The sequence below is a fragment of the Leopardus geoffroyi genome, chromosome B3 (genome assembly GCF_018350155.1).
Source record: "Leopardus geoffroyi isolate Oge1 chromosome B3, O.geoffroyi_Oge1_pat1.0, whole genome shotgun sequence".
Classification (NCBI taxonomy): domain Eukaryota; kingdom Metazoa; phylum Chordata; class Mammalia; order Carnivora; family Felidae; genus Leopardus; species Leopardus geoffroyi.
Genome location: NC_059337.1, coordinates 82,447,807 through 82,472,483, shown reverse-complemented (window position 1 = coordinate 82,472,483; position 24,677 = coordinate 82,447,807). Strand labels below are relative to the sequence as shown.

Genomic DNA, 24,677 nt, shown 5'->3' with positions numbered 1-24,677 from the left:
AAATATTTCCAGTGAGTGCTTCCATTTTTAAGAAAAATCATCTCCTCTCTGTTCATCGAGGCAGCAAATGAGTGAGGTCCAAAGTCAAGTTACCTTAACTTTCATGGACTACTTAATTTGACCTTTGACCTAGAAAAAGCTTTTACTTTTTCTTGCAATCTAATATCCTCTCACTTGGATACTAGATTGGATCACTTAGGGCCACCAGGACTATTGGTTAATACTATAAATTCTTGGATGAATGGTGTCATCAAGATAAAAGCTAATCAGTTTGTTACAAACATTCATTTAATTGCTTGTACTTTTCATGTGTTGAAAAACATTAATTATATTTGGAAAGGAGATTTCTATTTCTGTTGTCTATTTTGTTAGCTGTGGACCAAAATATAATAACCATTTTAGAATTGCAGACCTTGCTTTGTTATTCCATAAAAACTGTTGCTATCCCTGTGTGGTATTCTTTAATTTTTTTGTGACTTTCCCTACATTAGGTTAAGTACTTTTAAATATGTTTGTTTTTAAGAATCAAGCTCAGTGGTCGTGTGCTTAGTTCATATTCGCATGTAATTAGTAATATGTTATATACTTCCTTTTCTAAATTAAAATCACTATTAAAATTCCAGACATACAAAACAATATGAAGATTAAGTTACTCTAAAGAAAACTGTAATAGCTTACAGATTGCTTGTATCATTACTAAAATGCTGGTATCTATTACAGAGTCTCTCTGGAATAAAGAATGCACTTTTGGCAATAATCTTTTAAAAACATGTCCATTATTGTTAAGATGCTAAACTAGTCTGCAATTATAGAAAGGTAACTTTTAGCAAAAAGGGGGAAAGGGTGCTGGATATAAATGCAACTTAGCCATTATACTACAAAATACCTTTTCTTAAAATTCCACAATCACTCTTTTCATAAGCAGATAAGGTTATTAATTGCCATTTAGTTTTACATTATTATATTTTGAAATCTATTTACAACACCCACTGTGCTTTTTATCTCTTGTTAGATTCCATGGGAATCATTTCAAAGTAATTCTGGGGAATGGATAAAGGTGATTTTCTTCCTCTAGATTCTCTGTTGATTCCAGGTACCTGAACTCATCTTCGTTTTTAATGGATGTTGGGTATTCACTAGCCAGGTCAAAGGAATATTCAAGTTGGTCTTGAGGAAAGGAAGAAAATAATTCTATGTGACAAGGTACAGCACAATACATCCATTAGGCCAAATCTACAAAAGAAGGATCATCATAAAGACCACACTTGAAGAATGAAATAGCAAGGAAAAGCAAGGAGAAAGAAGGAAAGTGAGAGAACACAGGAGCAAGGATAACCTGGGAGGAATTCCCAGGGATAGTGTGGAACACGCAGGAGAGGACAGATTACTGAACTAACTGGTTTCATGACTTGCTCAGCTCTGTTGCATGGTATTTTCTAGCTCTCTCATTCATACATCTGACTCCTTCTCTCCTCTATCAGACCCTATTTTCCCAAATTTATCTCTGAGTAACATAGTTTATTTCCTATGAAGCCACTCTTGGCACTTGTCACAAAGCTCGGAGTGTTACTGGAAGTAGAACAGCTAGGAATTGGTATTTTAGGGAAGTATTACTGTTATTCCAGAATCCTGCAGATGGGAAATAAATGAATTCAAGAACACGTGGGACACAATAAGAATGCAGGAAGAGAGTTAGGCTTTGGGGAATAACAACACTAAAAAGGAGGAAAATGATACTAGGGACAAAAAGTCAACACTAGAAAGATCCTTCTGTTTATTCATTTATTCCTCCCTGACCTGGAAGAGACTGAGGTATAGACAGCTCTACAAACTTCATATTTCTGATTTTATTTTTATGGCATCTAAATAGGACATTTTCCTGTGAGTTTGGATAACTAGGAAATTGCTTCTTAGCTCTTTTCCTTTGCTTTTGTGGTGGAAGCCCAGGGCAACTTGACTCCTTCTCGCCAGTTTTCAGTATTCCCAGATGTGCAGTAACACTAACCACACTCTCAGGGTCGTTTAGAAGTTTAACTAATATATAACAGCAACACACTCTTCAACCATTATATTAGGTAGTAGAGAGATGCTGACTCAATATTAGCCAACTGGCAAATTGCTATAATGATTATTTAGCTCAAAGCAATATTCCAGAACCATGTGAAAAGGAAATGTAATAAGAACTTCATTCTTTAAACACTCCCATAGCTAAAATAAAGCAGAGGTCCAGGAGAATTTTTTGAGAGCATTTTCCTGAATAAAGTTAATTTTCCTTTTAGAAGGATGTTTTCATTTCTTCTGAGAAGAGATACCACATCTCTCCCTGCTTGCTCCCCAAAACATAAATGAGTATATTGGGGGGCAGTGCCCTCATTCACCTCATCTAGTATTTTGGCAGCAAGGCAGAATATATGTCATCAGGGCATGAAGGTGTTCTAACTAAACATCTGAGAAGCAACTTGGACTGAGGGGAAAAAAACACAACTTAGAGTCTTTGCCTAGTTTGGCAATAAGTAGTTGTATTATCTCAAGTAAATCATATAACTTTTATGTGCCCTCCATATTCTTTCTCTAAAATGCAATGATCCTTTAGCATTTCACATCTTCTGGCATCAGATTATGACATAATCTTGTTCTGTTATGAGGCAGGAAAAATATCAGTCTATCTAAGACAGACTTCTAAAAAATAATAAAATACAACTTTGAATATTTCTCAAATCAGTTGCAAGTTGACTCTCATCTGCTCTGGTGAACTTGTAGGAGTGAAAGAATACTAATTTCATTTCGTCTTTCATTTTTATTTATTTTTCCTTTCACTGTCCTGAACTGTAGGAAACTAATTGGTCAAGTGCTTTGTTGCAATCACTTGTATGAATCAACCTTGCTTGGCCTCAGATTCTGCTCATGTATTCTGCTCATGTTCTAACATATTCAAAGTCTAACTCCAAATATCTTTATAGTGAGAACCACATGCAAAGCACACAAGATTGAAAATTTTAACTTCCATTGTTACGTTTGTGAAGTTTTGAAGTCCATTGCACCAGTGTTTTACTGAGAATTAGGATGGCATGGTTGAATGGATATCCATTGGCTCTCTTGGTGGTAATCTTGGTTGACAGATAAAGGAATGAATGGGTCTTGAAACATCCTTCCAATTCCTAAAAGTCATTTCTCCTGTCATGACTGAAGGGTAATAAAGAAGGACATTTTGAGAAAAGGAGGAGAGCTTGAGGGGAAGGAAGAACCTGGTTTACCACCTATCCTGTACTTTTCAAAGAACTTCTAACACTAGACCCGTTGATCTATTTTTACACTTATCTTCATGACATTAAATTCAAAAAGAAAGAAAAATATCCTTGAGGAAGAGAATGCAATATTCTGAATGTAAGGGTATAAGTTAGGATTTAATCAACAGTTTAGAGCATCAGTGAAATTAAGAGAGATAACTTAGGCTATTTTTTTTCCAGATGGGAATAATGATTTATGCCTCCGTCCTATCTTAGAGAGGTTTGGGGAGGATTAATGAGCTAATGTCTCTAAAGCTCTTTAAGCTCCTCATATGGAGGTGCAACATAAACAGAAGGTGAAAAATGATAGCGAACTGTACACTGAGTTGAACTTCCAGAGCAAAGCCCCTGGAAATGAGAAGCTGTTGCAGGTCAAGATGGTAAGTCTCTGAATTCCAATACCAGAGGAGCCTTGGTTTATTGTCATATGTATTTTTAACACTATTTAAAATAGGACTTCATAGTATTAACAAGCATTTCTACATTTCTTGTCAATCACAATGTCTGTTGTAATGATCATTTTTTTAAATTTCCAATCATCAAATAACGTAGACTTATTATCTCTATTTTATAGAGAAAAAATTGAGTTGTGAAAATTGCAAAGACATCAGTATTAATTCACATGAAATCATTGGTTAGGATTCAGGAGATGTGGGCTGACATCTGGCTCTGGTTGGGTAGTTATTTAATTTATCAGAGACTTGGTTTTTTCTTCTTCGGAATAAGAAGGTTAAGCTAGCTAAATGATCTCAGGTCCCATCTCATGATGATCTGCAATCTGCTAAGTACTTCTTAAGTATCTAGTGACTCTAAAGTACATTGCCTATGGTACTATGAAGGGTATGCAAAACAAATACTTTAAGATGGTTCCTACTTTTAAAAAGTTTATACTCTTAAAACAACAATGAAATATCAACACACCCCTATTAGAGTGGCCAAAATTCAAAACACTAACACCACAAAATGCTGAAGGGGATGTGGAAAAAGAACTCTTATTCAATGCTGGTGGGAATGAAAAATGATACTAGCACTATGGAAGAAACTTTGGTAGTTTCTTACAAAACTAAACATACTCTTACCATACAAGTAGGCAATCGTGCTCCTTGGTATTTACCTGAAGGAGTTGAAAACTTATTTCCACACAAGAATCTGCATATGGATATTTATAGTAGCTTTATTCATAATGGCCCAAACTTGGTAGCAACCAAGATGTCCTTCAGTAGGTGAATGAATTAATAAATTATGTTATAATCAGACAATGGGATATTATTAAGTATTAAAAAGAAATGAGCTACCAAGCCATGAAAAGACCATGGGAGAATCTTACATGCATATTGCTAAGTGAAAGAAATCAATTTAAAAGGGCTACACACTGTATGATTCCAACCATACAACATTCTGGAAAAGGCAAAACTATGCAGAGTAAAAAAAATCAGTGATGGGGCGCCTGGGTGGCTCAGTCGGTTAAGCATCTGACTTCAGCTCAGGTCATGATCTTACAGTCTGTGAGTTCAAGCCCCGCGTCAGGCTCTGTGCTGACAGCTCAGAGCCTGGAGCTTGCTTCAGATTCTGTGTCTCCCTCTCTCTCTCTGCCCCTCCCTGCTCATGCTCTGTCTCTGTCTCAAAAAAAAAAATAAAATAAAATAAAAAAACAAACAAACTTAAAAACAAAATCAGTGATTGCCAGGGGTTGGGGCAGGGGGAAGGGGGCTAGGAATAAATAGGCAGAGCACAGAAGATCTGTAGTGCAGTGAAAATACTTGGTATAATAAACCACAATGATGGATACATATCATTATACAGTTGTCTAAACCCACAGAATGTATAGCATTGAGTTAACTATAATACAAACTATGAACTTGGAGTGATCATGATATGTCATTGTAAGTTCATCAACTGTAACAAATGTACCATTTTGGTGGTACCATGTTGATAATGGGGGAGGCTCTGTATGAGTAGGGACAGGGAGTATATGGGAAATCTCTGTAACTTTCCCTCAATTTTGCTGTGAACCTCATACTGTTTTTTTTAAAAAGCTTAATTTAAAAAAGGTTTACACTCTAGTTTGTTGATAAGACACATAGATTCATAATTTTTTTTAATGTTTATTTACTTTTGAGAAAGAGAGAGAGACAGAGCACAAGCAGGGGAGGGGCAGAAAGAGAGGGAGACACAGGATCGGAAACAGGCTCCAGGCTCTGAGCTGTCAGCACAGAGCCCCACACAGGGCTCAAACTCACAAACTGTGAGATCATGACCTGAACCGGAGTCAGATGCTCAACAGACTGAGCCACCCAGGTGCCCCTAGACACACAGATTCATACCTATATACACAAGAATGACATTTAAATAAGTACACAAAACAACACAGAAGTCTCTTATCTCCAGAGCTCCATGCACATGCACATGTTATTCTGTTCACACTCCCCCTCCTTCACTTCAGATGTCAATTTAGAGTCACTCACTCTAGGAACTTCCTTGTCCCTCCCCAGGAATGCCCCATTTACTTCCAGAGCACATTATGTTAACTCCAAATAATCTTGAACTGGCTTCTCTTTTTAGGTACCAGAGCCTCTCCATCCTTACATGTGTTCTATTACTTCCAATGCCTTTTCTTGAAGATTTTCTTCCTTATTTAAAGGGGACTGTGAAGGCAGAGGCAATTGCATTCCAGGAAAAGAGGAGCTCTTAGTGGGAGTGAGTCCTGAGAAGGCTTTCTCCTACTTCCTCACCCCTACCAGCATTAGCAGTTTCTAAATCCTGTCATCTCTAACAGGAGGACTCTCTTAAATCCAGCCTCCTATCTTCCACTATAATTATACTAGTTCAAGTCCCCAGAACGTATCACCTAAGTTACAGCATAGTTACCTTCTAATGGGGCTTTCTCTCTGAACACTGATGGACACACAACTCTGCAAGACCACTCTGCTGCTCTGGGACACTGAAGATGCCCCTGATGAATGAGAAAAGTATTGACTCCTTAGCTTGCTTTAAACTTCACCTGATATTAGTTATATAGGTACCCCAGGTTTCAGTATCAATGGACAATTGGCTATCCCTTGTATATGGTCTACATTTTCTCATTCTTGAATTTTCATAAAGCTCAAGGGAATCTACATTTTCCATTTCCTTTTTGTCAGGGCCTGAAATATTTGTAGAGGAAGCCACTTACAGATTCTCTCAGAGGACCTACCTTAACACTCAGTCCTGGCAAACAAAACTCTCTCCTTAAGAACAAAGAGACATAGAAAAATCAACACATAGATTAATAGACATTGTAGTTAAAAGGAGGGCCCAGTTTGAGCACTCAAAGCAACAGACTAATAAACTCCTTTTGAAATAGAATTAGTACAAGAAAAAAGAAAACCTTAGAAAATTTTAATCTAATTCTCAAAAATATGCACAAAGATATTGCATCCATGGCACTGAAGTAGGCACTTCTGCAAATGAAACAAATCAAGAACAGGAAAGATTGTACAAAGATGAAAAGAACTTTTGTTGAATTAAAAATTGCAGTGAAAAACTACAAAATTAGGTACTGCAAAACCAGAAAACCTTGAGAATTCCACCAAAAGTCCCTGTATCAAAAAGTAGAAATAAAAATAGGTTTCTTTAAGTGAAGGAAAGATCTGGGGGACTCAATATACACAGAATGGGACCTCTAGAAAGAGGGAACTAAACTAAACATATGGAGAACTTGTGATAATCAAATGGTAGGCAAAACTCTCTGATCTAAAGCAAAATTTCAGTTGTCAAAAAGCAATTAAGACTCACCAGGTTCCCAGCAAAAGAAATACAAAGGGACCAACACCCAGCCATAGATAAGTGAAAAACAAGGTTACTATGGAGCAACAAAAATCAGCCTTCTTCTTTATGACTGTAAATGCCAAAAGAATCATTAGCAGTTTTGATGGTCACAGGTTATATTCTCCATGACAAAATTTTACAGTTGGCCAAGCTATTGTTTATTTGTGAGGTCAAGTAAAATATATTTTCTGGCACACAAGGTTTGGAGCATATACTAAGAATGCACTTTTCCTGTAAAAATTATTAGAAGATAATCTAATAGTACTAAGAATAATTTTTTTTAATGGAAAACCGTGGTATTAAAAAAAAACTGATGTTGAGCAACGAAATGAGTATTATAAAGAATTAATTCTGAATCATGTTTCATATTCTTATAAAAAAATTATCGCAAGTATGAGAAAGAATGTCATTGTGTTATTAAAATAATAACAGTAGGTAATAACTGCATCCAAGATGATACCAACAAAAATGGAGAAATAAGGTAGAGGATGCAAAAAAGTCAATTTATCATTTTAAAAGTGGCATCAATAAAAGGTAGATTCATTCTTGTTCTTGGATATAAGGGATATCTTTTTAAAAAAATTCCAATTCACTAGGATAAAAATGAAGAAAACAACATGCCCTTTAGCAATATATTTAGACAAGACCACTGTGTAAGCTTCATGCATTGCTAACACTCAGCCCAGGGCCTGCCACATGGTAGGTGTCCAAGAAATATTTATTGGATGAGTAAATGAAGGAACATGATGAGTTAAAAGATCAGCAATCTTAATCAAGAAACTAAATGTGGGCTGCCTGGGTGGCTCAATCAGTTGAGCTTCTGACTCTTGATTTTGGCTCAGGTCATGATCCCAAGGTTGTGGGATCAAGCCCCATGTCGGGTTCTACACAGCATGGAGTCTGCTTAAAATTCTCTCTCTCTCTCTCTCTCTCTTTCTCTCTCTCTCTCTTTTCTTCTGCCCCTTCCCTGCTCAAACATGTGCCCTCTCTCTCTCTCAAATTAAAAAAAGAACTATATGTGAAAGGGCTTACTTTTTTATTAAAAGATAGAGACTTTCAGATTTGATTAGAATGCAATTTATTTAAAAAATTCACCTAAAACAACATGCTAAAAATTTGATAACCAAATGACAGGCAAAGATATATTAAGACTTTAGACATATTGTGAAGGACTTCAAGGCACCTAATAGATGAGAAAGGAATAAGGCAATGCCTCTGATTGTAGGGTCTCTGGTTAGTTCTGTTACATTCAAATCCCGCATCTCTTCAACCTGGTCATTAATTTTAACCAAGAGTGTTCTGTATTCTGTTTCTCACAGACCTGTACATTTGCTTGCCATCACTGTACCAGCCATTTGTATAATTCTTTGCACTTTTAAATCAACCGAGTCCTGATGATGTATAAAACAACAAAAACACATATATTCATGCTACCTGTGCCACCTTTCTGATTGAAATTTATAACTAGGAAAACCTTTTCTTTCCCATTTTAGACCCGCATGTCTATTCAAATTATAAAGATATTATAATGTTAGAAAGGAAATGGATATAAAGACAAAGTTGGCTACTGTGGTGCCAAAGGCAACAAACTTTGGTTCAAAAGATGCCCTTGTCCTTCTGAAGCATCATTCTCAACGAAGTAAACATGACTCCTGGAATACAGAATTGTCTGTATACCAGAAGTTTTATGCCAAATGGAAAGTGTTGTTTAGAGGAATTAAATGACATCTATAATTGAATAGATTCATCCAGGGAAAAAGATGGCTACGACACAGTCACAGAATGCTAGAGGTGAGGGGAAGCCTTTCAAACAAAAGCCTAAATTTACAAATAAATAATATCAGGCAAAAAGAAATTATTTACTGAGATCACACAGCTGGAAATCCTAGGTCATAATGTTGCCAACAAACATGACCCAGTAAGGGTACTCTGTAACTACCATTAATTGGTAAACTGTAAAAGAATGATGTGGTACTAAAGTTACAGAAGAGGATTCACAACTCAATATTAACACTAAAAAAATAAATTTTGTTTATCTCCTTAAGTGGAGGTCTAATTGTGTGTGTAGAGCAGTAAACCAGGAGAAATATGATGAAGATATAAAAAGAGTGTTTACAAAAGAAGGTCAGGGAGACAGAAAATGGGGAAGATAAGGGACTCTAAGCAGCTGTTTTGCCATCTTGCTCAAAAGCCGAAAAGTAGCCTGATGTGGAGATCCACCTTTGATAATCTGGGATCTGGTCTATTGCATCCCAAAAGAGCTGTCCTTTTCCCAAGTGAGAGGGGAAACTTGGAAGGTGTACTGATTGTCTCCTTTTTTGCTAGCCTTTACAGGAAAACAATCCTCTTGTGGTTTTACCTAGATGATTATAGGTCAATGACCAAACAATAAGATAGATAATTCACTTCCTATTGAGCATACAACTTACCTCAAGTAACTGAAACCCCATGGACTTTTCTTTATGTTTACTACTTATCTATTTACTTTGCTGCATTAACAATAAATATTTTTTTAAAAAGACCAGTTTATGCCATAGTAATTATAATGCTAATATATATTGAGTTCTTACTATGCAGGCTCTAGTTGCAAGCAACTTTCATATATAGTATCTTATGACCACTCTATGAGCTAAGTGCTATTACTATCCCTATTTGTAAGATGAAAAACCTAAGGGGCTTTAAGATCAGGGATTAGAAATAGTTAGAGTCATGATAAACCCAAGCATCTTGAACTCACCTGTGTAAGCTTCTTCCCTAATGTGGAACAGATTCACTGCTCCCATCCTACACTTAGCTAAGTGGAGAGCATGGAGACAAGTTTACAATTCTGTTCCCCATTTTCTACCCAAATTGAGTGTGTTAACAATAAAAATAACATTGAAATAATGTTAAGAAATCAATTAAGACTTAAGAATAGAAACATTAATCACAGTGGTTTCAGAGCCTAAATGTATTTCTGTCTGATTTTCTAAGCAGCAATAAAGATGGGTGAGATCTCCCTCTCATCTTCCTAGATTAGCATTGCAGCCTTTAATTTCCATGAATCTGGTTTACCTGATAGCAATAATACGAATGACACCTTTGAAATAAGTACACGGCTATATCTTTGTATCCTCAACTCATTCCCCTTCATGGGAATCATTCAGTATCTCCTTCTAGTGAAAGGTGTGCTCAGAAAGAACTAGGTCTTTGTTGTTTCTTTCTTTTTTTCTTTCTTTTCTTCTTTTTTTTTTCACTTTAGAAGGCTGCACTAAGACTGCCAATAAAAATTTCCTGTGGATCTTCCCACCAAATCCAAATGGTAGTGTGTATAACATTTATTTAAATCTCTCTTTGAATTCAAACCTTAACCCAGCCAAATTTTTTAAAAGACAGTTCTGGATTGTATCCAGTTACTTAAAATTACTTCCAAAGTGTTAGATGATGGATTTCTTATATGTGGTGGGACAAAATATCTGATAAAAGCTGAATTCAGTATTTTCTTTTGATGAACCTAACATGGTTAATATAATAGCTTTTTTAAAAATTGTATCTAAGACATATAGAAAAGATTAAATCCTGTCTGATGTCTGTTGATTTTGAAAGCATTTGCATGCTTTTGTCACAGCCAGATTGAATCACTGTAATTCTTTGCAGCTTTGCCAACAACATCATTACAAAGTTTGTAATGGCTCCAGGACACAGCAGCAGGGATGATCCTGAACCTGTAGGAACCATGGCTTCCTTTCACATATTTCAAAACCTCCAAAATATTTTCTTCTGTCTTTCAACCTAATCTTAAAATGTGGGTTTGTGGGGACACAACCAGTGTGACTATTTATGCTGCCATTGAGATTGGTTACAGTGGACATGGGAAATTCCCTCTAAATGTCTTGGCCAGATTGGTCCAATTTTTACTTCTGGAAATTACAGTGAGATTTGAGAAAATGTTTCTTAAAGCATGAGAACTGTGTTTAGCTCTTTTATTCATCTCTCTCTTTTTTTAAGTACATTAGTGATATCCCTTTTCGGAGTAATTACTTAGTAATGCTGCACATTTAATAGTTAATTTGAAATCATTTTAAAGACTGTACCCTAAAAATTTTAATTTCTAAGATTTCAAACATTGATTTGCTGATTCCTTCAGCTGGCTGTCAAGTATTCAGACATGGGGTGAGAGCAGGCTACCAGTTGATGTGTGTTTTGTAGATCTTTGACCTAGGGACTACTGAGTTTACAAAGTAGTGGCAGATTCTGGAATAAACTTACTAGGTCTGACTATTGGCTCTAACACTTACTACCTGAATGACCTTAAGTAAATTACCTCAATTTTCCCTGCCTTGGCTTTCTCATCTATAAATACAGAATAAAAAAACTACCTGCCTCAGGGTGGTGATAAGGATTAAATAGGCAAATGCAGGTAAGACATTTCGAAACTGTGACTTACATCCTATGAGCAGGTGATAAGTACCAGTTGTCATCGTGTCATTGTTAAAATTATTAAAGAACATTTTGTCTCCTTCTACTGCAATTCCCACATGGCCTCCTTTCCTCAAAGGAGATGCAGATGGTACCATTGCCATGCTTGTGATAATTTTTGTAATCTAGAGCATGGTCAGGAAACTAAGGCCTGATGGCCAAACCTGACCCACTGTCCACTTTTGTAAATAGTTTTGTAACTTGGTTCTATTGAACACACTATACTAATTCATTGACATATTATTGGTGGCTGCTTTTACACTACAGCAGCAGAGTTGAGTAACTGTGACAGAGATTATATTATCTGGCCTTTGGAGAAAATGTTTGCCAGCCCTTGATTTAGAGTAAAACAAGGTTTCAATGTTCATTTTGAAGGATCAGTGAGTGACAGGGAGAATACTGGAATTTGAACCCAAAGACCATGGCTGTTGCTCTGTCTCTGCTCCTTGTTGCTATGTGGATTCAAACAAGTCATGTTGACTTTCCACATCTCAAGTTCTTCATTCATAAAAATAAATAAAAACATCCTTAAGGAAGTGACCACAATTTTCAACTTACATAATTAGTAATTAGTCTAAGGTTTAAGTATAATAGCTTGCATAAAAGTGCTTGGTCAAACTTAAATTGCTAAGCAAATTTGGGGCATTAATCATTGCCAAGCTTACCAAATCTATTCCACTCATTCATTCACCTTCTTGATGACAGAGCCTCTTGGCAACTCTAAACTTGTCCTTCCCAGGCTGATCCTGGGCCCAGTCCAGTGCTGCAGCCTCCTCTGGCTGGTAATGAATAATTTCTCCCCAATTTGAGCCTTTAGAATAATGAATTTAGTTATGGAATACAATAAACATATGATTAGGTAATTATTTTCTCTTTGAAGGGCCATCATTAAAAAGTAGTGCTTTCCAGCCAATGGCATTGAAACTGCATGCAAACAGCTCTAAGGGGCCCTTCGCCAGCTGACCTCATGAAATCTCTGACGTGCCTTCCACATTTTATTGTAATGGTGTGTTCACTCCTCGACAATTTTGCATTTCTGTCCCAAGGGTCTCAGGTTCACATCTTCATGTATCTCCCCATGCTGGGCTTTGACTCTTTCTTTCTTAGGTAGAATTTCACCTTGTGTCTAATCCCACATTTATCACACTTACTGCCTTAAAGAAAAAGAATACATTCCACAATTGCTTTTTCCCTTTTTCTGAAAACTTAAGATCCTGATCCTTCCTCTCATCCCAGACCAAACTCAAAGAAGGAAACAGTTCTGTCTACAAAGGGACAGGTTTTCCTTTTCATATGCAGCACCCTCCTACCCGTTCTCCTGGGTAGTGCACTGTGGCTTATCTATCATTACTCTGGGTGTCATATAAAGGAATTTGTTCCATCAAAAGCCTGAGATTATAGAGAATGGAGAATCATAAAGCTAAATCCTGTGGATAAAGCCTGTCTTCCATGTGACCAATGACAGCAGTAGACATTTGGGAACCCACAAGAAGAGGCAAATTGTGGCAAAGAGATCCACACATAAAGATTCTTTAATAACTCCTATCTGAGAAATTTTATCACGTAAAAAGGCAGAGGGTATCTGTTCTTTGGATTTGTGGTAAGTAAAAAGTTTTTATTCTGCATATGCTTATTATCAATTATAATTTTGACAGGTTATAAACATTACGTTACATTATTATTATATTACAAACATTTGGTTTGATTCTTCCAATGAACGTGATAATATACAGAACACTTGATTAATCATACACTAAGCACTAAAGAGTAAACAGCTCAGAAATATTTAAAATTCTGGCTAGGAAAGACATTTATTCCAACAGACAGGCATAAAGCTTTCTTAAAAAACAAAAAAGAAGTGCCATCATGCTAGATCCACTTAGCTCATCTGATCAAATTCCTCAAGGTCAAAACTTTAGAAGGGACTCAAGTTTCAGGTTATAGAGAATTATCAAGACTCCATAAACTCAAAAATTTTGAAAGTTTCAATTTAAAAAGTAACACATGACAAAAATAAAGGTCTACACTGATATAGTATAAAACTGTAAAATAAAAACACAAATATTTTCACCTCCCAAGATCTTCAATAGCCAAAACTATTTGCTATTCTGGCCCAGTTGCTGAAGATTGTGACTGATAAACCAACCGCAAAGCAATAGTGACATTTAGTTTTGTTCTGTTCTTCTCTTTGAGTCATCCAGCATTGAAGGGAATTCAGTAAATACCAATAAATATCAATTTTGCATAGTAGTTCAGAGAATAGACTTTAGAGTCAGACAGCCCTAGATTTAAACCTAATTCTAGGGGTGTCTGGGTGGCTCAGCTGGTTAAGCATCTGACTCTTGGTTGCTGCTCAGGTCATGATCTCATGGTTCCTGAGTTTAATTAAGCCCCACATAGGACTCGATGCTGATAGTGCTTGACTCGATGCTGATAGTGCAGAGCTTGCTTGGGATTCTCTCCTTCTCCCCCTCTTTCTGCCCCTCCCATGCTTGCTCTCTCTCTCTCTTAAAATAAATAAAAAACTTAAAATTTGTTTAGAAAACAAAAGAAAAAAAACCCCTAATTCCACCACTCATTCTGGCCTTAGACATACAAAACTTAACCTTCAACTGGCCATTTCCATATCTTCAAAATCAAGATTCTATACCAACTTCACAGGCTTCTATTAGCATTAAATTAGATACAGGTATATATTCACAATGGAATATCATACAAATATCAAAATAAATGAATTATAGCCATACTCAATGACATAAACGAATCCTGTCATTACAATATTAAATGAAAAAAGAAGTCCTAAAAGATAATACACAGCATGATTACCTTTTAATAAAGTTAAAAACAAATAAAATAAAAAAAATATTCTTTCCTATCAAAGGAAAGCAAGGGCACAAAGAATATGGGATTCATGATTATCTAAGGTGAGGAGGGCAGGGGATGGAAAAGGGCTAGAAAATCAGATCGAGAGATGAACATTATCATCAAAGTCTTACCTTTTGTGGGAGGGGCAGGATAGAAAAATGTCTATACCTACTTTAAAACCAGCTAAATATGTAAGAATGGGGTACAAAAGCAATTAGTTTGATGACCAGCGACACTGAAAATATAAAAATGCCCTAAGAAAAAAACAATCTTTGAGGAAAACAAATAAAACAGCAAAGAGCATATGATAGTCTCTGGCACTTTTGAAATAAAAATCCTAGGATTATTTTCAGGCACTAAAATGCACATGGTAAATAGTGATTCAGATGTAGTGAATTATTTCCCTAGTGGCTACAAAGTATTAGCAAATGACTAGGACACCTAGGAATTATCTACTGATCTGGAAGTCTAGAGTTTTCTCTCTCTCACTGTTTCTCCTTTGTTTCTTAAACTCTGTTAAATTTGTTGCTAGGATAGCTGAAAATCATGACACTATACAAAGCTAATGCATAAAGCTAATGTCTTTTGGAAGCGTCAGCAAAATGAATGCAGAACAGCTCCCTCTTACATTTATAATAATAACAACAAACATGGGAGGGGGAGTTGTTTATAAATATCTATAAGATATGGTGTAGATATATAAATAATTGTAATAACAAACTTCCTGTTTTTATTTCCAATTATTGTATAACATTTTTGGGTTTATAATATTAAGAGATTTCTGGCCTTTAAATGTACCATTACACAAAAAGCAGAAGTAATAATTTATACATATAAACTCATAACTGTGTGACATAAATACTATCAGCATCCCATATTTTAGATGAAGAAATTGAGGCACCAAGGGATAACATAAGGAACATGACCAAGGTCACACAGCTGGCTGGGGTCATTAACTGGTTCATTAATGCTGTGACATAGACACTGTGGAGAAAAAATATATTTCACAACATCCAGCCTACTAATGACCAGGATGCTTTATAAGGTGCATGCTATGTTCAAGTAACACAGGGAAATACCAGAAGGCTCCATCTCCCTGCGATGGGAGTTAGGGCAAGACAAGTAGAGATGAAATAACAAATCTTCTGGACATTAGAGTTTAGAGAGTAAAACCTATTTGCCTTGGAAAGAGGCTTTCATTTCATTTCCAGTTTGGTCTTGTCAGTTCAGCAGCAGAAGAGAAGGTTTTCAACCAAAGCAATTTGTAGGTGTGTAATACAGACAGTTTATTGGGAAGTATTGTGGCCTTACCTTTGACAGCTCCTCCTCTAAGGCTATGCAAGTAAGCAACATGAGCCTGCTTATGTGGCAGACGGAAAGGGAGCCATCATGTGACTCAATTCTACGATAGACAGTTGGAAGAATCCAGGGCTGCAAGGGGATGGCAGTGGGGGGAGGGGCTGGGAGTGAATAAAACCTGGTCCTGGAAAGCATCGAAAAGGGACAATTCCTTGGTCCTAAGAAGTTCTCTCCTTCCTGGTTTTCTCCTTTCTCCTCTTTAAGACTATTTATGCCAGAAGGTTTCTTGGCACCAAGTTCATATCCTGTAACCCCAGAGCCTCAGACTGATAACAGCCAGAGCCTAAATAATCACTGCACTTACAGGAAGATTCAAGGGGAATAGACTAGCATAGGCAATACAAGAAAATATTTGAATTTTAAACTGCTTTTGAATAGATGGTGCATAAACCATGGACACAAATGAGGTACATGCTTTTTCGTGGACGTCCGGTGAACACACACATAGCTGTGTTGCTAAGGTTGGCATTTTTCTATGGTGGAATATGCCTGTAATGTAGGAACCTCTTACTTTATTTCTTCCCTCCATAAATAATTGATACTCTCACATGTAAAAATTATGTTTCTTTTTGTTAGCATTAATGGTATTCAATTAAATCATGTGCTTTTATCATATCACTTCATGGAAGTATTTTTAGCCACATTATTTATGGAATATTTAGGTCTGCCTTTCAAAGTCCTCAGGAATCTTTAGTGTTTGCTGGTCTGCTTTTAATTTATCAAAGCCCTCCCTCCACAGGCACTGCACAAAACACACAAGCAGCAGAGATTTCCCCCCCCCCATACAATGTGTATTTGATATGCTTAATGTTCATCTTTATACACACACAGACGTTGGCGTACAAGAAACGTGGAGGGTGTCTATAAATTCAAGGAAACATTTGAGTGCACAGTGATACATAGATACATGGGTATAATACTTTATGTACTTGATAAATATTTCATCCCTCCCATAAAGAAAGCTTTTTATCAACTTGGATTGTTTTTTTATTACCTTAAAGTATTGCAGTTGTTTCTCAGCATTCATTGTTCCTTCCTTTTCTTGTCTCAGACAGGAATTGAAGATGAAAAGCTCTGTATCTCTTAGCCACCCTTTCAGTTCTTTGATCCTGACCTCCAGCTGCCTTACCAGGCTTCCGCTTTCGGGAGAGAGCAGGTCACGTGGACCAGACCCACTGTGCCCTGCCATTGTGTCCTGGATCTTCTGTCCTAGGGTTTTCTAAGGCATCGGATTAAAAACAAAAACAAAAACAAAAACACACCAACAACAACAACAAAAAAAACAAAAACATAGATTAGCTCAGGTACCAAAAACATATCACAGTTTGGCTGGTAACAAGAGCCACCTGGAAGGTGTCCGGCTGCACCTGCTACTTCACAACTGACATTCAGTTCAGATTAGCTCATTGTTCCATTTAGGATTTTCGAATTCTTGAGCCATGTGTGTTGTTCTGACCACCACCAGAGGCTTAAGAAGACCTCATTCACTTATAATTTCCTTTAACAGGAAGGAAAAGTTCACCATGGACACTGATGAAAATTCATTTGAATTCTCATGATGGGAGTTTACAGTAAACTAGTGTCTGCATAACATTTTCAGGAGATAGAAGTCTGAGTTTAATCAATATACTAAAGAGGCCAGGAGTAGATTATGCATGGAGAATTAAATTCCTTTTGTTTTGTTTTGTTTTGTTTTGTTTTGTTTCATAAAGTATAATTCCCCAAACCATATATGACTGAGGGCTGTTCAGAAGGGGTAGCCTCCTCGGTGCTGTTGGCACATTTTACCTGACTTGGAAATTGTTCAACCCCACACTTAACCACTTTGCATTTCTGGTTGCTAGATTTTCTTATATATGTGTCAAAATAAGCCCCAATCCACTATGCTAGAAGCCTTCTTAGATTAACCACTATGGCATGAATGTGCAGTTGGGAGGGCTTTTTTTTTTTTTTTTTTTAATGGAAAACACTCTGGAGAATCAGTAGGAGTTAATCTATAATGATGAATTAAACCTACAAAAATAAGCTTAAAACACAAATAAAATTAAGTCAACAAACATTCATTTGCTGTGTGGTGTTCTGTAAATAGTATCTTTAGGAGATCATAACAGAAAAATAGCCTTTCTTGGCAACACCCTTGTATTTTCATGGTGCAAATATTGATAATTTGAAGACCCTCAGTGGAATCCAGATTTAGCTATTGTTTTTATGCTGTAACAAAAGTAGCAGCAGGAGGTGAAATCAATGCCCTTGGAGGGTAGGGTCACAAAAAAGAATTTATTGCCACTTTTTTGTTCTGGAACAGTTTGCAATCATAAATTCTTCATAAACAGAATACTTCAGAGAATGGTCCGTCTTCATAAATATACGACAGAGGACATCAATTTCATTTAATTCACAATTTGTGTCAGCACAGCAGATGCCAATGCCTGCCTTGATAGGGTTGTTTAATATGCAATTGAGACAGAGTAATATGCAGCACAGGGGACAAAATTTCACAGATTAAACTGTACGCACCACTGACATTTCATTCTAATGTATTTCCATTCCACACTGTTCACCTTAGATGAAAGTAATATTAAAAACCATATCCCTCTATTTTACTATTGTTAGAAGTTAAAATCCTTGTCTTTAAATTTTTTTCATGCCAATTAAAATGTAATCATGCCAATTAAAGCGGTATGCCTGGTGGTGTTACTGCAGCACAGGTTTTGTTAAAAATCTTCCCCCCGCCCTTCTCTCCCCCTAAATCATGACAAAACTCTGCATATTGTATTCAAATGGTATTTTTGTCAAAATGGCAACCGTTTTTCGGGTATCTGACTCATGAAGGATAGCTAAATATTCTGTTTCTTTAATATTATGTTGATTTAAAATTTTTGTTGAGGAAGCAATATACGTGACATCAAACAATTTTCAAAAAAGATGTGTTTAGTTATTTATCAAATTAGAAACAGATATATTAAACTATAGCTCTTTCTATCAAGCACATAAAGTTGCTGTTCTCATCTCTTTAGTAAAACAACCCTTTAAAAATGCCGTACCCTAACCACATTTCTCCTGCAGGAGATCAATGAATTCTGTACAAGTTAGTAGGTTCCAACTTAAATCACCATATTATAAGGTGGAAGCCATTAATTACTATTAAAAAGTAATGTAACAGTAGGTCAGAGTAAAAACTTTCCATGTTTTAAGTTACTTTGCACAAGTGTAGAGCCTAGTGAATTTAGATGAGAAAGCAAGGATTTAAACTTGCAGTTTTTTTTAATCACCTAGATTAAGTATGGCATAAACTGAACACTGGCAATCCTCCAAGTCATCAAGGTACACGGAGAGCTTTTTATTCAAAATATTTTTGGAGTATTATTTCTTTAAAATTAAAAAAAAGAGGCAGGAAATGGAAGGCATGCAAAATTATGCTCCATAACTGACACCACCCATACTTTGCTGTTATAATTAATCATTTAAGTAATTGACAAATTTAGCTTACCCTTGATTTGAAGTGAAGGCAATTTAGGAGAGAAGTTGATGAAAAAATACAGTCTAACCTCTCTCTCTCTCAGCTGTCTTCCAACAAAAGGACAGTACTGTCTCGTGCACAGTGCCATCCAGGTCTCTGGGTAACAGAATCTCTATATTGCCTTTTTGCCAGATTCTTGCATCTCAGGCTTTGGCTGAGACCCAGCCCATCATTGCGTGAAATGAATTACATGAAACTTTTTTTTTTTTTTGGCTTTTGTTAAAAGTGAGCTGGAAATTGAGGCACAAAACAGAGGCCGATTTCATTCTGCAATTCAGATTTGGGTCAGATTTGCATCTTTGTTTTGGTGGCTTTAGTGTCACTTGAAAGCTGTAGTGACAACTCCCCTTTTCATCTGAAGGGTACAGTAAATAGTTACACAGTGGATGTCTCTAACATGTACCTTCAGAGTAAATTCTATTAACATTCATTCAAGCATGACAGTCAGTGTATATCAGATATACTGTATTATAGTTCACTTGGTGCATACCCATAATACATGGCATATTTTACTTACTTTTGTATGTATTAAAGAACCAAAATTATTAAAATCTGAGAGGAGACAAGCTCAGTTTTAAAAAAATCCCACAGAAAAGGAAAAGCAGTGTTTTTTCCTCATAATAGCATAAATAGCTTGTTTGAAATGTAGGTAGTGAATTGAAAGAGAGAGATATTTGTGCTTCAAATTAGAAATCAGACAGATAGAGTACTTCACTACACAAAAAATGTACACATAACCTACAAACAGTAATAAAAATGCAAATACCCCAAGCAGTTCCCATTTTTCATTAATTGAATCCACTTTTTCAAGGAGATCATTTGGTAGTAAAACGCCACCTTTCTTCAAAGCTTCAACCTTACTAAGCAGCTCCGTCTTTTTCAGGTCCCTGATGGACATTTCCACACTGTATCTCTAAAACGAGAAGAGGGAAGGAAAGCTATCATTAGGGAGACAGGTGTTCTCTGCAAATCTTTGAGCACAGTTAGTGATGCTCATGAGGGTTAAAAGTTTTTGTTTCCAATAAAATTTATGGGAAGGCTAAACCTAAGTACCTTGAGTCGTTGAGCAATATTGCTGAAAACAGTTAAAGTATATATTACTCACACATACATAAACATCCAAGGTATTCCATTTAGTTGACTAAAATTTATGTCACATTAAAGTAAAGTTTACACACACATTGGGTCTTTAATTTAAAATATTCCAAGTAGGAAAATACCTGGTCTAGGAAAATTTACTGTTACAGTTAATTTGGGTCAACATTTGGCTCCAGAGCGCTGCCCATCTCTCATGTCTGCCCCACAAAGGACTCGTGGTACAGGGTGGTACAAATAAAATGTTCCCTAAAGATTGTGTAAACTTCCTCCTTATTCTGTAAGTCTCCTGAGTTCTCAGTTAACCCTTTTTTCCCCATTTTCTTTTACTTAAAAATTGCATGGGCTTGAAGAAGAGGTACTTATATAGAGAAAAAAGCAAACCAGAGCTTTGAAAGGGTTACAAATCTATGTTTCTTTATTGATTATTGTAAAATGTCCCCAAACATCACAATTGATTACAGTCCCCTCTCCCCCAATATACATTGTATTGTAACAAACTGCCAAGTGAGTCTCTGCTAAAAGATGTTTTGCTAGAGATAATGTAAGTGCCATTTAATATGGCAGTTACTATAGTGACTCTCTTCAAATTACTCTATTTGGATAACTTCATAGTTAGAAAGTCTTGTATTATGAATAGCTATAAATGACTGTGGCTATATTTTTAAAAGGTACTACACACAAAAAACACCTCTGAGTTGAAAACTAGATTCTAGTTAAAATACTACACATATTTTACAACTTCAGCACATTGTCAAAGTATAATGGCAATCCCCATTTTTTTTCTTTGAGCCATAAAAGTTGGGGCACTAAGGTTCTTGGTAGTACTGCTCCATTGCTCTAACCAAGCTAAGAGGAGCACCTTAACAGATCTAATAAGAAAAGCTTTTGTCTGGGCAAATCAGCAAATCAGCAAGTTCAAAACCTGCCCAAGCATGTTATTCACCTTTAAACCATGATATTGTATATGATCCCAAACTAAAATACGATTGGAAGCAGCTTAAAGGAAAAGAAGGTGTGAAATCCTTGTTTTGGGTAATAGATCCTCAGCATTTACGTGCATATGTTTGCATACTTTTAGTTTCTTATTTTAATCTTTCATTTACGCTAAGCATGCACATCATTTGTATTATGTAAACTTCTCCAAATGTTAGTCATTTGTGGATCACTGAACAAAATGTTTTAAATGAGGTGATTTAAAGCATTTCATAGTATTAATGAATGTTGATCAGGGTGTCAAAGTATCCAAAATTACATGAATATGCATAACGAAAAAAATCAAGGGTTGTTTGAGAACTCTTCCAGAATTTGACCTGTGATAGGTGGGAGATTCTGATTGCATTTTCTAATGGCAGGCAATTACCAGGATCACGTTACTCCAATACTTAAAAAACACACTGGCCACTCGAGTTTTCTGGACCAAACACTCAACAAGTATTCCAGAAACCCAGATAGTGTTTTATTTATCAGAGTGATGATTGAGGAGAGGGCAATCTGCTTTATGTAATCAGATTCCCATCTAAAGATGATGCTGCCGACAAAGATTTACATAATTAATTTGGTAAGACTTCTTTGACATAATATTGGGGAAACCAGCATTTCGGGCAGGCAGACGAGTCCTATTCAAATCTTTTGCTTTTGCCACGTGCCCTGACAGAGGGAGTCCTCCGGCTGTGCCACCTGGGAGCAGCCTCAACCAGTTATCATTGTCACTTGTGACAATCTCATCCCCTCTCTTTATCCCAACTTTTAATGGCTCCCACATAGCAGATCAGTCAAGAAAGAGAACAGTTTAGATTTGGCCCATAAAAATAATAGTCTTATAATAATAAAAATATAAAAAGCAATTAATTTAATTTTAGACATAATAAAATAATTTTCTCTATGAAATGTGGTACAAGTAGTCACAGCAACCTCTAATAAACGGTTATTACATTAAAAAAACTTGTCTTTATGTACTCTCTCTGGTCTTGTTCCCACGTAACCTACTGTATAAAGAGCTTGATTAAAGATGTGATTGATGGACAATGCATTCAAACTATAAAAGCTAAGATAATCCAGCCAATTATTAGGTGTGTTGGTATGTACCTGAAAGATACTGGAATGTCATGTAATATAAGGCAAAAATATTTGTTCTTATTTTTGAGGCACTCTGAAGGTTGAATCTGATATGATTTCAGACCTCAAGTAGTATACGTATAAAATAATGCAAACGTTGTTTTTGTTGATGCTCAGGACATTTTGCTCTTCTCTCTCCAACATCTTTTCAGAAGCATCAGACGGGGAGAATCAACGGCCTGCTCTATCAGTCATCCTATCGAGTAGGGCTACTTTATCCTGTGGTGAGAAGATAATTTAATCTTCATATTCATTTCACCCACAGCAGTAAGTGAGCAGAGGCTGCCCCATTGTGTCCTATAGCCTGGGATATTATGATAGAGACTACTCTTCAATAGCCAAAAATGAGATTAACGAAGTTAAAGTCAGATGGCTTTTCTTGAGTGCTAAGGTAAATAAGCATCCAGTATTTAATTTCCCCACAGCACCTGCTGTGGGCCTCTCTGTCTAGTCAAAAATAAAATATACTCTATTGAAAGGGCATATTTACATTATTAAGTGTATTTGCTTGGCCAATTCAATTTTGACTAATGAAGCCTCCTAATAGATACGTGAATGATCTAAATTAAAAACGCAGGCCACTTCTATCCTAAATGCCACTCCTAGGTGTACAGAAGGTATACAAAGAAAACTTTAAAAACAGAGTTAAAAATAACCACCAATGTTAGCTTGCTGTTGTCACTAAAAATTAAGGAAGTTTTCAGAAATTCTCACTCAGTCCTTTCTTTTTAAAAGTACAAACGCTAAAATTGAATTATAAAACAAAGCCAGTAAAAATAGGGATTTCTGAAGTAAATATAATTAGAAATGCATAAAGACTTGATTGAGATAACTTTTTTGACAGTTATGCTAAAGGCTCTTTTCCCTCCTAAAATCTTTTTTTTTTTTTTTTTTTTTTTTTTTGTTAAAAATCACACCAAAAATTCTGCCTAAATGGAGACTGGAACAATGCCTTGAAACAGTGTTAATTGTCACCATGGAAACCAGAAGAATAAGCCATTTTGAAACTGGTATAGAAGGCACACATTGAGAAACTCCAGCATTTTTCTGCCTCCCTCAATGTTAAAGAACAAGATGCCTTGTCACGGTGAGGTCAGAGAAAGAAAGCATCATGAAAGGGTTGTAGATACTCACTGTCTAGTAAATAAAAAAATAGAAAATAAACTACATACAGCTAATGCTATAAGATTCTACCCAGTGAATCTTTTTGAAATAGAAAGATCATCAAAAGATGGCCAGGATTGGGGGATGGATTCCACCTAAGCAAAACTTCAGGGCTATATTATGTGAACCTTGCCCCCAAAGCTCCCTGGGAATTCTGCTGTTGTAATAAAACTTCAGAAGAGGAAAGAAAAAAGGCAGCATGATGGAATTCAAAATAATGCTCTAAAAGCACACAGAGAGATTAAGACATCCATTGTAAGACTTTTGTATGGTGCTTCTGTTGGTTATGCTGAAAAGAGACCAGACATTGCTGAGCAGAGAGTGAAGTTTTGGCTACAAGAAGCACAAGAATTAAACCAAAGAATTTTCTTGATTATTAGAACAGGGCTGTCTGATTCTGTGTCTTCGGGGTTTAAGTATTTACATCCTATACCATATTTTAACTGGGCTTGATGTGACTTTATATTAGGAAGAGTTAAACTTTAAGCAAGGAAAATGATCTAGTCATTAGAATAACAAATTTGAATATCTTTCCAAGTGCCAAGTAATACCACAAACACCTGTATATCCAGCATAATCTCCTTTCCTGTAAACACACAACAGATAGAGAAAATACAGTGGTGGAGGGGGGCGGGGAATGTATTTTAGTCTTTTAACAAGAAAGCCTATGGTAGGAACACACCAAAACACCAAACTACCAGCAAAACTATATGTGGAAAATAGGCATTTTTGCACAAAAATGCAGAGATGTGTCTGTCTATGACTCCCGCATTGTGTTTTCTGGCTAGTGTTTGCCTTCCTCATGCGAGACTTCATGGTGGCCCCTCAGCAAGTCCATGCCTAATGCCATTCAGTGGTGAACAAAGAGTCTTTTTATATGAAAGTCCAGGGTCCACAGCTCAGCTGTACATGCCCCCGCATGCTGGAATCTGCTAGAGGCCAGTGTCGTCTCTGCAGCACCTCTGGTGTTGCCCCCTTTTCCAGAACACCAGTGTCCAGCATCT

At 36.3% G+C, this 24,677-nt stretch overlaps 1 protein-coding gene across 6 annotated transcripts in view; it reads right to left on the bottom strand.

The window, feature by feature from the left end:
• AKAP6 (A-kinase anchoring protein 6) overlaps positions 1 to 24,677 on the bottom strand; it is a 483,440-nt gene that overhangs the window by 77,140 nt on the left and 381,623 nt on the right. For all 6 annotated transcript variants that reach the window (XM_045450650.1, XM_045450656.1, XM_045450655.1 and 3 more), the window contains exons 10-11: positions 20,063 to 20,209; positions 16,771 to 16,995 (exon numbers count right to left, since the gene is read on the bottom strand). In XM_045450650.1, coding sequence (XP_045306606.1) covers positions 16,771 to 16,995; positions 20,063 to 20,209 — 372 coding nt within the window. The remainder of the gene's footprint in view (positions 1 to 16,770; positions 16,996 to 20,062; positions 20,210 to 24,677) is intronic.